Raw genomic sequence first — 17,790 nt, forward strand, 5'->3', positions numbered from 1 at the left:
CAATATTTATTTATTTTTTCACTTTCACTGTTTTATTACTGTGAATCAATTTATATGAAAATAACAATATGTTTTTTTTATTAGTGAAACACATGTTTCAGGTTTTTCCCAGAGTAGTCAAAGACAGGAGGCTTGTCTAACTGAGGTTCATGTGCTACATACTTTTGCTCAAATCCAGAGTCGTTTGGCAGTTACTGTGCCCAGGGATACACACATACATATTTTTGAGAGAGCCACAAGTCACTCACTGCATTCTAGATGCACACAGGGTTTCATATCGACCTGGAATAGTTCTGGGAATGTATATGGGGATGTCAAAGTAGAAATCTAATTGCAAGAACGTGCTGGGAAGGCGGCAGTTACGGGCTTTTGTCTGGAGTGTGATTTGTGATTTCACAGGAATCAGTGGCTTCCATTTCTGCCACCACCATACTTTTGGCCCATTCTCTAAGCGGCTGCTTCGAGACTTCTGACAGGAAACTAGGTGTCAGACTCTTACTCTCTTCCTTCTCTTTCACATGTGAGTCACTGACTTCGGAACTAAATTTTTGCCTGATACGTGCTATACTGTAGACCTGGAAGACATCCATCATTTTCAGTGTAAAATAAATTAGGTTTCCGTTGCCCTTAAAAACTAGATGCTTTATTTTTGTGGCATAAACTGTAAATGATATGAAATGCCTGAGACCTTCTGACAGTGGGGAATTTCCTATTGAGGTTCTGAGTTTATGCTCTTTAGATATAAAATTGGTTGGTTGTCATTTTCTTTTGTTTTTTAAGGGGTGGGGTCAATGTTTGTTTCCTAGTGTTTCCACTTGAGATGTTCAGGCAAATTTTCCACTGCAGTGCCAAAACACAGACATGATGGGCAGATTCAGTAGAAATCGGGCCAGTTTCATTGCTCTTTCATCAAAAGCAGTGCTTTCACATCTTTTAATGAAAATTTCTTTCCAATTTTGTGCAGTGATATACTTGTGCTGTTTTCTGTGGACAGGGCGGATGACTTTGATAAGCTCTCTTCTCTTTGTGGACTTGGTTTGTTGTTAAAAGACCAATGAAATCACAACTTGTAGAGACATAAGCCAAGAAAAGATATCTTTGCATTTTTCTGTCCAAGCATGTGAAGCTGACTTTGGTAGCGCAGAAGGTTTTGTGGGGACATGGTAGTGGGTGCCCTGCCATGGAGACTGGGCACCTTGAGAGAGCACTGTCCACTTCCTGCTTGGCCTTGTCTAGAATTCTCTTCAAACTCCTTTGTGGGGAGCGGGGGTGCCAGAGAAGTAGTTGAGGTATCGAGGCTTTTGCCTTGCCTGCTGCCCGGCCTCAGTTCAACCCCTGAACACAGAGCCAAGAGTGGCCCCTGAGCTCTGCCTGGTGTAGCCCCAAAACAAAACGTGTTTGTTGGCATGGAGAGGTTTGTTTTGTAAGTGAAATTGCAGGTATCTGATCAATCAGTCTGTTTTCTGGTTTTTGTGTTTGTTTTTTTTAAATGATTCACATGTTCTGGAGGATTTACTTCCCTTGCACTTTCTTGTCTTGCAGGGTGATAAGCAACACCCTTGAAAGAAACACAGTGCAGGGAAAATTTCTGTGGCTTGTAGGAAGCCCACTTCCTTTACGTGCATTTTTAAGAGATTATTTTGCATTCTCAGTTTACTCTTTCTTTGCCATTCTGGAAACTGAAATTTGGCACACCCTTGACCAATCTGTTTTTTGTGCATGTAGTTTTCTATTTTACGTGTACGTAGACATATGATGTTATGGATATGTGACATGCATACATTGTTGACATGTCTGTAAAACCTGTTGGTGTGTCTATACATAGGTACATATTTCATTTATGTATTTTCAACTATTCAGATAATAGATTTCAATTTAAATCTCTAGTTTTTGGAGATAAAGTACCTGATTTAGTGTGTCTTCCCGTATATAAGCCAAATAAATTTGTCTAAAGATAAGTAAATTTCTTTTGCTGGGTGCTTGCCTTGTGTGCGACTCACCCCTTGGTTGTTCCCTGTCACCACATAGGGTCCCCTGAGCCCCGCCAGGAAAGATCTCTGAGCACAGAGCCAAGAGTAAGCCCCGAGCACCACTGGGCATGACCCCCCTCACTCCAAATATTAAGAAAATTTCAAAAAGAAATGTTTTTTCCTAATGTTACATTTTTTTAAAAAAACTTCTTCCGGAGATTCTATTTCAATTTGAGGAGAGTCACAAGCAGAGATATGTTAGAAAGAAAGCAAAGCAGAAAGCGATTGTGCCCATGAGGGCACCAAAAAGGAGGGTCTCGCTGCGGGCAGAGGACAAACCCCTTGTTGACCCTGGCAGCTGGCAGGCTGGCTCCTGTTGACAGTCTGTGAGGCTGTGGAACACTGACCCTCGGCAGGTCCCTCTAAGCCCCAAGGTTACCGATTCTGGTGCCAAGTCATGATTGGGGGTGGGAGGGGATCAGGCGGTGGGTGTTGGCTGACCCCAGCTGCCTTGTCATCTCGTCAGTCGAATGCTGTTGGACGAGGGGAAGTCACGGCGGGGTCTGTGGAAAAGGCAGCTGCAAAGCAAGAGAGAGTTTTGATTCTTCAGCTCAGCAGCCCTGGCAGGGTGGATGAGGTGGAGCTGGCCTTCCTGGAATTGTCGCGTCGATTTTCCTGTTGTGTTTCACTGTTGACGCTCTCACAGACACACGGGACCGCTCCAGCACTGCCTGCCACCCGCAACGGGTCTTGGTGGCCTGTCTGTCCTTTCGTGGGTCCCATCCTCTGCTTACGGCGATGTTTCTTCAAAAAGAACTAGGGTGCAGTCCATTGGTGGGTATTCACGGCAATCTCTTTGTAAGAATCTGGAGCGATGCTAAAAGAACTCTAAAGGACGAGAGTGTTGTTTCCTGCTTTTAACCTGTTTGTCAGCCTTTCCGTGGGATGACTTGCATTTGAGACTGTTAGGGGCAGAAAGGCCTGGGCGGTGGTCCCTCGCAACATCAGCATTGCTTCTTGCATTGTCATTTGTGTCTCTTTGCTAGTTCTGCTTGTAGAAATGAAGTCCAGAAGGTGTATTTAAGCATTCTGTTCAGTAAATTGGGAAGACTAGGTTTCAATTAAAATAACCAGACAGTGTGACCTTGCTTCCATTTCTCCTTAATTTTTATCATTAAAGCCTGCGTGTCCCTAAAGACATCGGGCCCGCTTCCAAGTGATTCTTTTCAGGAATGTTCATTCATTATTAATCAGGTTGCACGGTCAAGAGAGCATGTGATTATTTTCAAGAATGTCCTCGAGATCCAATTACTGAAAAATGAGCATGTTGCAGACGGATTGGACAGACAGAAAGGGTTTTGTGAACAGGGTAATTCAGCTGGTGCAGACTTGGCCCGGTGGGTGTTCGGTGCCATTCAAGTGCTTCTCACATCAGGTCTCAGGTACGGTCTTGTAGCTTCAGTGTTCCTGAGGAGAAAGATGAAATGGTATGTTCTGAAAAATATTGATTGTACTCAGCAGTTCTTTTACAACCTGAAGGCTGTGCCTCTAGTATCATATCAGCTGGTCACTGTGTGTTGCTGGCAGTTTCCCTTGGTTCCCTAAAATCTGACAGAAATTTGTGTCAGTTACTGATGACGTGAACATGTGTAAGTGTGCTGCTAGTTTCCGGTTTCGTTATGGTGAGCGTTGAGAGGAATTAAATTACCTTTAGAAGGTGGGGGTTGCCACCCCCCACCTGTTCCTACCCCAGGGACTATTTACACTGTTGCTTTAAGACCTCCTTACAGTTTGACTGCTCCCAGCCTAATTTGGGGTGGGAGAGAGCCAGTTTTGTGGACTCCAGTCTGTCAGAATACCATAGCCTTCCTAGGGAGCTCCATCTCTACTCTTTACTTTATGCCTTGGAACCTTGTTTTAATGTGCCATGGTCTGATTCTCAAACCTCTAAGTGCAGTATAGAGTGAAATAGCATTTGGGTGGTGTGTTAATTCCCTAGATTATTTTTTTTATCTCAAAGTTAACTATGAAATCATAAATCAGTCTGTGGACAAAAGTTCCAGTATTTGTATTATATTCTTTTAAAATACTCTATTAGTGGGGAACTCAACTTGCCTATAGCACCCAGTGCTTGGGGGAGTTTTCATTAGGTCATTGTTTCAGTAGAGAGATGAGCTTGGTCCCTGTGACAAACCTCGCCTCACCAGCCAAGCTTGGTTTTCAGCAGTTCACACCTCTCAAGCTCTCAATCCTCTGCAAGTCCATATTGCTGCTGATCCAAGATAAATCCATCATCCCACAGGCTGAAATGAGATTCTACTTAGGGTTCTGTCCTAGGGCTACTCTCATAGCAAAATGCCAGGTAGCATTAAGTCAACTAAACATTAGTCACGTGAAGACAGGAGATGGAGAGCCGATTGTGTTTCTGAAGTTGCCGACTCTTCAAGGATGCGTCAGGGCCTCGTGGATGCTGTCTGGTCAGGCTTTTGGGCATTTCCTTGTGCAAAGTGATTTTACATGGCTTGATGTAACATTGGTGCTTTTCAGCTCACTTATGTGTTGGTAATTTAGAAAAAACAGCTTAGAAAAATGCAAGAATTTCCCACTAGAGTACAGAACTGTTGAATATGTGTAGGGAAGCATTGAGAGACGGGCTTAACTGATGCATGAAACGTTAATGCCTCTATTGTAAGATTTTCTGACTCCATGCCTTCATGGAGGATGTGGTGACAGTGAAATATCTGCTCCTTCTAATGAGTGACTGAACTAGACCAGGCTTCCCGCAGCTAGTTCTCAGTCCTGTCTTTAATGCATGGGTAACATTTTCCAGACTCTTGGAACATTGAAGCAGAAGGCCCGCTCACTGGTTGGGCCGTGAACCCTTGCAATGAATACCACCCTTGCAAGGATTCTATGTGCTTCTTCTGAGTGCAGTTACTTTTTTAAAAAAAATTTTATTAGTGAAACACTATGAGGTACAGTTGTAGATTTACAAATTTTTGTGCTTGGGTTTCGATTATACAATGATCAAATACCTATCCCTCCACTGGTGCCCATTTTCCACCACCATGGATCCCAGTATCCCTCCCACACCCATCCCCCCATCCCATCCTTCCTCTGTGGCAGGGCATTCCCTTTTGTTCTCTCTCTCCTTTTGGGTGTTGTGGTCTAGTGCAGGTACTTTTAGCTGTGTTGTAGCAGGGGCCAGGAGAGAGAACGAGGAACAAAGCAAGATGGTGGGAAAAGATGTGACAGGCCAAGGTGGGGAGAGGGTGTATTTTCTCTGCTGTCACTTTTTAGGTCCCTAGATTGGCCTGTTTTTTCTAAACAGGGGGCAAAACACATGGATGCAACAGACATAAGCCCCCTCAATTTCCCTCGCCCTACCATGCACCCATAACCCATAAAGGTCTCTATCCACAGACTCAGCCCAAAATTTACCTTTATCTCAAAGTGGAAGCTCTTTGTTGGACATTGGAAACTCTGTTCTTCAGGTTGTTTCTTCCCATATCTTGTACCAGGAGTGAAAGGAAGCCCCTTTCCCACTGGGAAGGCCCACCTCCACTTCCCAGTCCAGGTACCTGCTGCCAAAAAGAGCAGAGAGCCATCTGCCCGGCACTTGGATCCACCAGATTGCCTCCGCCATGGCCTGGGGTCCAGGCTCCTGTCATTTTGGAGGCGCTCACTGCCAGCTCTCCTCCTTTGGGTTATTGACTGTCCTTAGCCCCCCCCCAGAGCAAGAGTGTCTGACCTGCAGATTTTAACGTGTAGGGCTCCCAGGAAGAGGGGCTCTTTGGCTCAGGCCGCTTCTTCACAATTGGCCTCCAATTGGCCTCTAAGCAGAGAAGTGAAGGCAGCTAGTATGTGCAGCAAATGCTCTCATTTAGCAGGTTCTAGTCCCGGAGGTCAGGAGGGGGTGGGAGGAGGGTGCAGAGGCATTTTGGGACTTGGGCAAGATCTCGGAAAATGAAGATATGGTGTTGTCTCCTTCCACTGGGTAGTACGGAGATGCTTGTTTCTTCAAATCAGGAGAAGTGATAGGAGAAAACTGTAGTGCCAATCACAGAGATGAAACAGAGTGTGTCAAGGGACAAATCCCATCAGGAGGCCTTTGTGTGCTGCTTTTTTTTTTTGGCTTTTTGGGTGGGCTGGAGTGATTGCACAGTGGTAGGGCATTTGCCTTTTGGGTGGGCTGGAGCGATAGCACAGCGGTAGGGCGTTTGCCTTGCACACAGCCAACATGGCCAACCCGAGTTCGATTCCTCCGCCCCTCTCAAAGAGCCCAGCAAGCTACCGAGAATATCTCGCCCACACGGCAGAGCCTGGCAAGCCACCCGTGATGTATTCGATATGCCAAACACAGTAACAACAAAATCTCCAATGGAGACGTTACTGGGCCTGCTCAAGCAAATTGATGAACAACGGGAGGGCCTTTACCTTACCTTTACCCTTTTTTTTTTTTTGGCTTTTTGGGTGGGCTGGAGTGATTGCACAGTGTTAGGGCATTTGCCTTGCGTGCAGCCAGCCTGGCCAAGCCTGGTTCAATTGCTCCGCCCCTCTCGGAGAGCCCGGCAAGCTACCGAGAGTATCTTGCCTGCGCGGCAAAACCTGGAAAGCTCCCCGTGACCTATTCAATCTGCCAAACACAGTAACAAGAAGTCTCACAATGGAGACGTTACTGGTGCCTGCTCGGGCAAATTGGTGAACAACAGGAGGACATTGCTATAGTGCTACAACCTAAACTAATCACAGGTTCACCATGGAGACGTTACTGGGCTCGCTTGAGCAAATCGATGAACAATGGGAGGACAGTGTGGACAGTGTGGACTCAGTGATGCACAGGGGTTACACTCCTGGCAGTGCTCAGGGGACCATATGAAATGATGGGAATAGAATCCTGGTTGACTGCGTGCAAGGCAAATGTCCTACCTGCTGGACTATCACTCCAGCCCCTGAGCTTTCCTTTTGGTGCTTTTTGGGTGGGGGTAAGGACGAACATCACATGTCTAAGGATCTGGCTTGGGGAGAGGAGAGTATAGTTTCCTGTTGAGGCTCTAATGAATTACGCAGACTGGATGGCTTTCAGTGGTATGTCAGGAGTCTCTGAGGACTCTAATGAAGCAGGAGGAGGCACCTCTTTTTCTCTCTTTACCTTTCCCAGAGTCTAGAGAGAGCCGTCATTTCTTGGGCTGTGGCCCCTTCTCCATTGAAGGTCCCAAATGACCGACCAAATCTTTTTCACAGTGCATCCTCCAACCCTTCTCTTTTTGTCTTCCCATTTCCAAGTTGAAGGAGTCCCATGTTGGCACTGAGGCCCCTCTTGGAGGCTTCACCACTTCTCAAGATCAGCTTCTTAGCTATCATTATGCCTGTATCTATGCCTTCATTCCACCCTGTACCGGAAATCCTTTTTTTTTTGGCCCGGTAACCTAAACTAATCAATGAGTAACGGGATGTTAAGTGATCAAGTGATAGGCATACAATGTTATTGTACCACATCCATCACCAAAGTGACATCCTTCTCTTCACTGTCCCTTCTCGTTCCCTCACCCAATATCACTTAACAGGTTCAGTTCAATAGGCAGAATCTCACGATTTATTCTCATTGGCTCTTATTTTGCTTCTTATTATTTAAAATATCATTTTAACAATAGTACCAATACTATTATTTTATATTCGCAGTGCTGCTCCACCACCAGAGTGCCAGAATGAGTGTACCATGCTTTGTTTTCTTATATTCCATATGAGCAAGATTATTTGATGTCTCTCTTTTCCTCTCTGATCACTTCATTTATCACGACACCTTCAATTCCAAGTTGTAGCAAACAGCAAGATTTATCTTTCATAGATGAGGGGTGGAGCATTAGCACAGAGGGTAGGGTGTTTGCCTTGCACATGGCCGACCTGGGTTCGATTCCTCCATCCCTCTTGGAGAGCCCAGCTAGCTATGGAGAGTATCCCGCCCGCACGGCAGAGCCTGGCAAGCTCCCTGTAGCGTATTGATATGCCAAAAACAGTAACAACAAGTCTCACAATGGAAACATTACTGGTGCACGATCAAGCAAATTGATGAACAACGGGAGGACAGTGCTATAGTGCTACAACCTAAATTAATCATAGGTTCGAGGGATGAAGGTTTGCAAATCATTATTCTGTCCCTCACAGAGAGAGGAATAGAAATGGTAAGTCTTTGACATCTACTGAGCAGGAGAATGGAAGCACCATGAGGAGATGTCAGGAGGCTTACAGGGATGACAGATTTGAGATGGAAGCTGATGGGTCCCGTCAGGCATGTCCTGACTTGGCACGCTCCTGGGAATTGAAGCAAAGACTTGTGAGTGTGGGACAGGGAATGTTGAATTTTTCTCTGTGAGGTGTGCACCTGGAACTTTCAGAGGGAGCACACGAAGTATCAGCCACCTGGGATGGCATTGGGATGGAAAGCTATACCTTTCACAGACACTTGGGCTTGGGAGAGCTATCAGACACCAGCAGTGGTTCAAGAAGAAAACCAGGAAAGTACAGTTCAGTGATCCACAGAATGAGAGGGAGGGAAAGAAGAAAGGGAGAGAAATAGCATATCATCATGTTCCATCCAGGTAGATCTTAGTTTCATTTTCTGTGTTAAGGAAGTGCTTTCTTCAGAACTCCTGAATCTGGACCAGAGAGAGTAGATAAGGCCTTGCATGTGGACAACCTAGGTTCGATCTCAGCATCCCGTATGGTTCTCTAAGCATTGCCAAGAGTGATTCCTAAGTGCAGAACCTGGAGTAGCCCCTTCAGCATCACCAGGTGTGCCCAAAATCAAAAGGGAAAAAAACCCCAACTGGATGCAGAAGTTCTGAATCTGTAAGTCTTGAAAAGATATTGCATTCAACACACACCCCCTGCCGGGTCTAGTCCCACCCGGGATGAAAGACCCCAGCTCTTTCACATCTTTTAGGTGTGAGTACAGGGAGTGGTAGGATTGGAGGGAACATCTGTGTGGACACTCACCCAGGGGTGCTTGGCTAGGGAACAGCCAACCTGCCCATCATCCTGGATCACCCACTCACATTCCACCCACTCCCTTAGGCCCTGTTGGAGGCTACAGTGGACAGTGCACAGCAGCGTCAACTCTGAATAGTTGCCGTTCCCAGTTGGTTGCAAGAAGTTCCCATGACTACCCACATCCTCCTCAGAATGAGGACCAATCAGCCCATTCAGAAAAAATGTTGAGCTATAGAATATCCTGGCAATAATATGCATGTGGGACTTCCTTCCATTGTAGTTAAGGCTAAGAATCCTCCCCCCCCACACACACTTTTGTGGTTTTTTTTTTTAAGACAGGAATTTAGACAATTGGGAGAAAACAGATATGTTTTGTTCAAAGTTCCCCCACCCCCTTCTACTTGCTGAAGCCTTGCTCATCTTCTGAAAACCACTGCACACTGCTTCCTTCAGATGCTTCTTTTGTCCTCTGCCTTTGGCACATATCTTGTGTTACATTGCATAACAGTGTGTTCATATGTTTTCTCTCTGGATGGACCATAAGATCTCTGAGGTAGAGGTCAGGCTTTATCGTTATTTTTCCCTGAACCAAAACGCTGGAGCAAATTTGATACTTCTTTTTTTGTTTGTTTTGTTTTGGTATTGTTGTTTTTGGTGTAGGGTTTATACTCAGCGCTGCTCAGGGCTTACTCCTGACTCTGTTCTCAGGGCTCCCTTAGGGCAGGCTCAGGGGACCATATGGGTTGCAGGGGATCAAACCTGGGTCAGCCACATGCAAGGTAAGCGCACTATCTGCTGTACTATCACTCTGGCCTCCTAAGTTTGATATTTGGTGATAGACTGAACAGTGCTTTCATTTCTCTAAAAATGCTACATTAAAAGAAGCTAGAGGATAGCTATTCTATATTTTTAGGTGGGAGAATGGCAGCGTGCTTATGAGCTACAGTTTGTCTAGTAACTTCACAAAAACTTTATCTCTATACAAAAGAACATCTAGATCAAAATGGAAAAAATGGGGTAGAGTATATGGAATCAAATCCCTCTTTTTTCAGCAGTACATGGGCAGAGGATTCTGAAAACTGAACTGCACTTTGCATTTAGATATTTTGTCATCACCTCCTACAGGTAACTGACTTTCCCATGTGGATACTTGCACCAAGCCCCAGGCCAAGCACTGTGGCAATAATAAAATAAATAGACTCCAGTTCTGAGCAGCAGCTGTGTGAGCAGGCTTCCATTAATTGCCTCCAAGCACTCACCCACTCATATCGGGGTGACTTCCTATCCCCTCTCATTTCCCTCTACATGGAAACTTGCACGCGTGTGTTCAAGTCCTCCTCCATGCACACTATGTTGGCCACCCACCGTTTTCTTCATACCTTTCCAGTGGAAATTTTTATTCTGCATTTTCACTAGCTTTATGTGTGTCCAGTACACGGGTTCAGCAGAATAGGTTCTGCCGCCCAGTTTCTCTTGCTTTTATGAATACTGTTTTATTGGATAGCAATTCATTCCTTTATGTCCTGGGTATGATGGTGGTGGAATTGAGTAGTTGCAACGGAGACTGACTGACTTCAAGGCCAAAAACATCTGTCTTGCCTTTCCCCGACAATGTTTGCTGACCTCTGTAAGATCAAGAGAGTGGCTTGGTGGTTTTTGTTTGTCTGCTTTTTGTTTCAGCCCCAGCATTGGCACATTTACTGACTCAAAGCCAAGAACTCTGGAGGCCTACTGCATACACAGTACCTTTTTCAGGCACCAGCGGTACATTACAGAATTGCATTGCGAAGTTGGCTCTCAGAGAGCCTCCATTCTCACAGTCGGGCAGTAGAGAAAGAGAGAGCAGTGAACAAACCAAGAAACTCAGCGATAGTCTTAAGGAAAAACAAACTGGGGTGGAGGAATAATTGCCAAGATGAGAAAGTGTGTGTGTGTGTGTGTGTGTGTGTGTTGTATTGATGATGGTTGTGGGAGCTGGGGGGCTGGTTTTAAGGGAATTTACAAAGAAAGCAGCTCCAGAGCAGAGTTCTGTGGATTTCAACGACCTTGTGAGAGGGAATTGGGACGTGCTTGGCATGTTTTGAGGAATCACAAGGAGTCCATGTGCCCAGAGCAAAACAGGCGTGGCATGGGAGGAAATGAGGTCACTGTCTGAGTCTGTTTCCTCGGGTTGGTTTTATTCTGGTGCTTTTGACAAACCCTCGGAGGGTCGAACAGAAGACCGGCAGCTCTGTCGTCCTTGCCTGGCAACTTTGAGTAGAGGGTCAATCAGGGTAGGGGCATGAGGGAGTCGAACCCAGGTGACCTGTTAGAAAGCACTTGTGTTCATCCACGTCAATGTAGTGGTCCATGGGCAGTGAGTAGAGGTGGTGGGTTCTGGCCTCTGGAGCCACCTCTGAGCTTGGCACTCAGTAAACGTGAGAGTTTCCATTGAGGTCAACAGAGGATTCACCTGTAGCAATCCCAAGTAGACCATGGGACCATGGTGCCTAGCTAAGAATTCAGTCATCAGAGTTTTCCAAATGTGATCGACACCCGTCCCTCTCCGGAGCTCTGGTGGTGGGCATTGTCCTCCTTCCTTTTACCGGATGACAAAGCAAACCAAAGGGCTCCATGGTTTTCCTTGAACATGAATGTTTCTGGTGGAGAGAGAGAGAGAGAAGAAATTTAATTTAGCAATAACTCTGCAGTGTAATGATCAACAAGTAAAAACTCTTTCATTTCTTTCAAGCCCTCTGTTGAGTTGAGTGGGACCCAGTGGGTCGGTGCATTTCTCACAGTAGCACTGGGTTTCCGTTGCAAGTTGGGGAAAGATGGTCAGGCTTCACTGTTTCTGGCCTCAGCTGCTCATTATTTCTTTCTCTCCTAGTTGACTTCAGCAACTGGCTGCTTTAAAAAAAGAAAAGAATCAGGCTTAGAGGAAGTCAGGAGTTCTTTTAATTTTTAGCCAACTGAGCACATATTTGTCACTTTTAATCATCAGTTACCAGGAAGTAGAGAACAAGAACATTATTTTAACAAGGTGCCACTTGGTATTTCTGATGGATGCTGTTTTTCCGAAAGGGTTAGGGCATTCTAGAAGTTGGGATTTGGGTAAATAGATAGAGCAATGAGTGCAAAAGAGGTGACTGTCAGAATCACTGAACATGCTTTGGAGGTGAAGTCCGCCTTCTCCCAAATAGTACTGAGAAGGTTCCCCGGAAGGCGAGCTGAAGGCCACCCGTCTGTGTTTGTTCTTTGCAGCCCTCTTCCCCAGACCTCTGCTAATGGCCTTGAAAGACAGGTTTAAAGCAAGATGCTTGCTTCCCTGGCCCGCTAACAAGCACTCAGGCATCTTCCCCTTTAACAGACCAGATTTATGTGGGATTCCTCCTCCCCCTCCCCTTCCTCAGGGGAAGGCAGGCTAGAATTTACCAAAGCAGCAGCCTGCAGGGGAGTGACAGAGCTGGCAGGGGTCATGCCCCAGCCAACACATGGCCCTGAGTGTGAGGCTGGACACTGGCCAGCCCTGCCCTGTGCTACCACAGTGACAAGCCTTTGATGTGAGCTTTTAGCACCAATGGGCTGTGTGGGGTCTCTCAGAGGCCATCTAGTACTGATTTCTACAGTGTAACCATGACCATTATTATAACTTATCAAATGAATATGGTAGTCACAAAATACTTATTCTGATGAACTGAATCGTTCTTAGTTGTTGATCCTGAAGTTCACTGCGGCTCCTAAAATGGGCCTCGGATAGTTGTCTCTGCATCTCTCTGCCCATCCATATCCTACTGCTGAATTCAACAATAAAATTATTTAGAAGAGTAACGAAAACCTGCCAGAAACATCTCTATCACAATCCTCTTTGGGCCAGTCAGTGCGTTTTTCCCCCAGGATATGTTTTGGAAACTGACATCCCATATTTTTAAGTATTATCATTTCCACTGAAATCCTGCACTTGATTTCATGCACATTTTATGCCCATTTCAACAGTAAGTGCCTCTCTGCTTCTTGGAAGCCTGATTCGTTACTACATAGTCACAAATTCTGAAAGCACACAGAACTTAACATGTAAATTTGTAAATTCCCACTTATGAAAGACTCCACAGTTCATTAATGACCGTGTCTTCATTTTAGTCCTCAATGCCAGGCCAAACTTGGCGGTGATACAATAAGATTATTGTGATTAAATACAAATGATGGAAATGACAGTTGGAAAAACTTGCCAGTTTGGACCAAGGCCCTTCAAAAGACAAAACTGCAGCGGTGTGTGTGTGTGGGGGGGGTGGGGGATAGGCCTGCCATTTTTAGTGACTAGGATTTGGAGAAAGAGTGTGTCAGAGTGCTGACTTGGGGTACCCCCACCCAACTTGCAGAGTGAAAAGAAAGGATTATCCAGAATATAGGCACTTCCCCCTCCCATGAGTTGGGTCTTGAATCATTCTGAGATGCATTCAAAACTGACAGGCCCCTCCGCCCCCAGTGACCTTTCCACCTAATCCGATCTTACCGTGTTTCCAGATAGCTGATCAGCTGCCTTGGATTTTGCTGATGATCCAAGAGAGTTTTGCTTGAAGATGGAAACACTGGAGTCGGAGCTGACCTGCCCTATTTGTCTGGAGCTCTTCGAGGACCCTCTCCTGCTGCCCTGCGCACACAGCCTCTGCTTCAACTGTGCCCATCGCATCCTGGTGTCGCACTGTGCCACCAACGAGTCTGTGGAGTCCATCACCGCCTTCCAGTGCCCCACCTGCAGGCATGTCATCACTCTCAGCCACCGCGGTCTAGACGGGCTCAAGCGCAACGTCACCCTGCAGAACATCATTGACAGGTTCCAGAAAGCGTCTGTGAGCAGTCCCAATTCCCCCAGCGAGACCCGCCGCGAGCGTGCCTTTGACGCCCACACCATGACCTCCGCCGAGAAAGTGCTCTGCCAGTTCTGTGACCAGGATCCTGCCCAGGATGCCGTGAAGACCTGTGTCACTTGTGAAGTGTCCTACTGTGATGAGTGCCTGAAAGCCACTCACCCGAATAAGAAGCCCTTCACGGGCCACCGTCTGATTGAGCCAATTCCGGACTCGCACATTCGGGGGCTGATGTGTCTGGAGCATGAGGATGAGAAGGTGAATATGTACTGTGTGACCGATGACCAGTTAATCTGTGCCTTGTGTAAACTGGTTGGGCGGCACCGAGATCATCAGGTGGCAGCTTTGAGTGAGCGCTATGACAAATTGAAGGTTAGTCCGATCCGCCTTAAGCCAACCCCTTTCTGCCAGCGAATGTCATGGAAATAAAAAGTGTATTCACTGCTAGCTGTGTGGCAGGTGAAGGTCTGTTCTTCACCTTTGTTATCTGATGAGTTGTAGCATGCTTTTTGGCAGCCTCTAAACGTTACACAATAAGGGTATCTTGTAAAAGTTGACTGCTGGTTGTAATTTCAGCGTTGTCAAGGTGAGGGCAAATCCACAAAGTCTGGATCATTTTCAATCCTTGCAATTGGGGGCGGGGGCGAGGGGGAGAGGAAAAGGGAGTGCGGGAGAGAGAGAAAACAAGGTGGAAGGGTAGATAAAGTTGGGCTTCGGGCATCTTGTGGGGCGGCATTTATTTTTCTGCTAATCAGGGTAAATGAATTTCACTGCTTGTGTGCCAGGATCCCATTACTACCCAAAGCCAAGGAGAAAGTAAGGAATGCCCGCAGCAATTGAGGGATCTGAGCACACATGACCCCTCTTTCCTACTGTAATGATATCCAACTTATTGGTGAACTAGAGCGCTCGACCAGCTCTGGTTTCTCCATAGAATTCCTGGCCGTGCTGGTTTCTTGCTTATTCAGAAAGGTCCCAGGCAAAATGATGGCTTGAACCTTGCTTTTAACATGAAATGATTAACCCAATTCCAGTTTGAGGAATGATAATGAATATGACTGTACATCAAATTAAAACCTCCCTCTCTGAATCTGAGTAGAATGCACCAGGGAAGAGACGGGCCAACACTCCAGACGCCTGTTCGACTTCAGGCTACGGGTGGGTCTAATTATTGACAACTCAGGAGAGAGAGAGAGAGAGAGAGAGAGAGAGAGAGAGAGAGAGAGAGAGAGAGAGCACTTGGAGAGTGAGATCTGCAGTTCAGTAGCTAATTTTAGATCACAAGATACCAATTAAAAGGAAAGGAAGTATAAATTAAGAGCTTCCAGTAAATATATATCGAAGTCCCATCCTCTCAGGAGAAACACAAACAAACTGAATCTCATGCTTAAGCGGTTCTTACCCCCACAGAACCCAGTGTCACCTTTAGCAAATGGTTCTTGTCACTTTGCGCTAATGCGTTTGCCAGGACTTCAGAGTTGAGTTTGTGCCGATGGGATCCCAGGCCACATCTGTGGTTTGGCTTCACTGTTCCTTGTGATCCTGAGGGAAACTGACATGTGGAACTGAGGCTCAGCTTCTAGATGTCACCTGGGCAGCAAAGGCTTCACCTGGACTGGCCTCCTACACAGGGCAGTGACAAACAGGGCTAAGGCAGGCTTACCCAGGGAGAGGAAGTAGTTCAAAGATTTAGCCAAAACCCCACCTCAAATCAGTAAGAGCAAATGCAATGCAGGTCCTGGGACTGGAGTTTTGGATAATGCAGTGGATAGTGGCTAATACAGTGCCTTGCATGCGGCCAACCCGGGTTCGATTCTCAGCATCCCATATGGTCCCCCTGAGCACCGCCAGGAGTAATTCCTGAGTGCATGAGCCAGGAGTAACCCCTGTGCATCGCTGGGTGCGACTGAAAAAGACAAAAAAACAAAAAAAAAATAAATAAAAAATAAAAAGGTAATGTAGGTCCAGAATGTGCCTTTAAAATGCGTTCGTCAGAAATGAGATGAGTTTTCCCTTCTTCTGCCCTTCTGAACTGTTCCATTGAGTAGATGAGTACCATCTCTAACACCCGTTTACTAAGGCACCACTATGTCTCCTGAGCAAATCCCAGACTTGCTCCGTAAACCTGGTAGCCAAGTTCCGCTCCTTGGGCGCTGTCACTGACTGGGCAATTATTCATTCCTTACCTAACACTCCAGACTTCTGGAAACTACTCTCTAGCCCCTTTAGTGATGAAATTGAAACTTTTCTAAGCAAGCCCATGGTCCTTGAGACTGTCAGTAACAGCGTGTGGCAACTAACCATGTCATAATTTTATCTTCTGATGACAAAACAGAGGCATAGAAACGGCACCCAGAGCACTAAAAACACTTTTATAGCCACTCAGCAACATCAGCGTTGCATTCCACAAGATGTGCTTGCTGCCGTTGAACCAAAAAAAAGTGGCTTCACATGCTTGTTCTGAAACATGCCACTGAAGTTAGAGTAAAGAAGCACCAGTGTAGAAGACATGTGGATGCCTGGGATGTTTCAGTGATCACACATTCATGAGCATATGGACTTGCCTTTTGAAACGCCTAACTGCAATAGACACTGGGTTTTGAAGAAAGAACCAAAGCCAATAAAGTATATTTACGTTCATCTCCTGATCTGATGTCAGATGGCTTATCCATTAGGTTATGTGGTCTTCTGCATATTTATGCTGATTATTATTTTGGTCTGAAAGGGTAAACATGTTCTTTCAATACTTCTCTTTTTATTTTTCTTTTGGGGGTGCTCCCAGCAACGCTCAATGCTCAGGGAACCATAGAGCCACTGCTCTCGCCCTTCAACATGGGTTTTAGCCTTTTTATAGAAATAGTTTTGCAACGATGCCTGTAGAAAATTGAAATCTCACTTACTTGGGTATGTGAGGTTCCAGTGCCTTCTATGAAAACATTTTTTTCCTTCCATTAGTGAGAGTTCATTATATAAAGAGGGGAATTCTTTGATGCCATGATGAATAATTATTTCTTGCAAAAATACTAAATTTGGGGGAGACATTTTAACTAATTTGGGTCTTAATTCACATGTACTTCTAGAAGAGATCCAAATATAATTTTGCACATTAAAATTTTTTTGGCATGATAAAAGTTCCAACACATAGAATGCATGCAAATAAAGTCACCCCCGGCATGTGAAATAGTGCCATGCCAGTAATTTCGTGCTTTCAGAAACTCTGAATTGAGAAGCACTCTTGAAATACCAAAGCAAAGAAGAAAATTAAGCTAGTATTTCCTGAACTCTTAAGATTAAAAGAGAAAGCCTTCTTGCCAAATGTGTAAGTCTCTAAATGGAGCATATCATAATGTAGACCTTTTTACATCATTTAAATTGAATTTTAGCAACTGCTCAGACCTCCAAACTTGGATTAAAAGTTTGGTTTGTGAACCATAAAACACAGAAGTTAACGTAATGCATTCCAGAGTTTTCAAGGAATTACACTGCAGTAATTCCTTTTCTCATGTTCCAACATACAATGTCAGAATTCTTATTTCTTTTCTGGGGGAGGCACACCCAGTGCTGCTCCAGGGATAGTTCTGACTCTGCACTCAGTAATCAATCCTGGAAGTGCTCAGGAGACCATATCAGATACTGGGGATTAAACCCCAGTCTGTGGCCACAAAAAAAGTAGGCGCTCTAACCGCTGTTAGGCTTATTGCTCTGGCCTTCGGGTTTCTTTTCTCTATTACACCTATAAAAATATATGAATTGAAACCAATTGACCTTTCCTAGCCCTTTAATTTCAGCATGACCCTGAGTTCAAGTTAGCTGACGCTAATACTCTAAAGTACTGTTTGCTGTTCTTATGCTAAAATTTGGCTGAATATGCTTATTTAATGCTTCGTTCCTGGATCATCCCATGGTCATTTTGTCATCTGTCGTCTGTCATTTTTTCTCTGTATCCTTCTCATCTGGAGATACAGACATGGGGTTGCACTTTT

At 45.4% G+C, this 17,790-nt stretch overlaps 1 protein-coding gene and 1 long non-coding RNA gene across 4 annotated transcripts in view; one reads left to right on the forward strand and one right to left on the reverse strand.

The window, feature by feature from the left end:
- Positions 1-17,790, forward strand: part of MID1 (midline 1) — a 179,600-nt gene that overhangs the window by 39,055 nt on the left and 122,755 nt on the right. The window contains exons 1-2 of one of the 3 annotated variants that reach the window (XM_056131272.1): positions 2,682-2,804; positions 13,464-14,179. In XM_056131272.1, coding sequence (XP_055987247.1) covers positions 13,520-14,179 — 660 coding nt within the window. In that variant the 5' untranslated portion in view covers positions 2,682-2,804; positions 13,464-13,519. Of the gene's footprint in view, positions 1-2,681; positions 2,805-13,463; positions 14,180-17,790 lie in introns of those variants that run through there. The other 2 variants (XM_056131274.1, XM_056131273.1) reach the window with 2 other exon arrangements.
- On the reverse strand, positions 10,984-14,091 carry LOC130039383 (uncharacterized). The gene is made up of 4 exons (XR_008794861.1): positions 13,970-14,091; positions 13,453-13,753; positions 11,739-12,733; positions 10,984-11,599 (listed from the first exon to the last, which is right to left on the reverse strand). It is a non-coding gene; the product is annotated as an uncharacterized LOC130039383 (long non-coding RNA).

Source organism: Sorex fumeus, unplaced genomic scaffold (genome assembly GCF_029834395.1).
Source record: "Sorex fumeus unplaced genomic scaffold, SorFum_2.1 ptg000086l, whole genome shotgun sequence".
Taxonomy (NCBI): Eukaryota; Metazoa; Chordata; class Mammalia; order Eulipotyphla; family Soricidae; genus Sorex; species Sorex fumeus.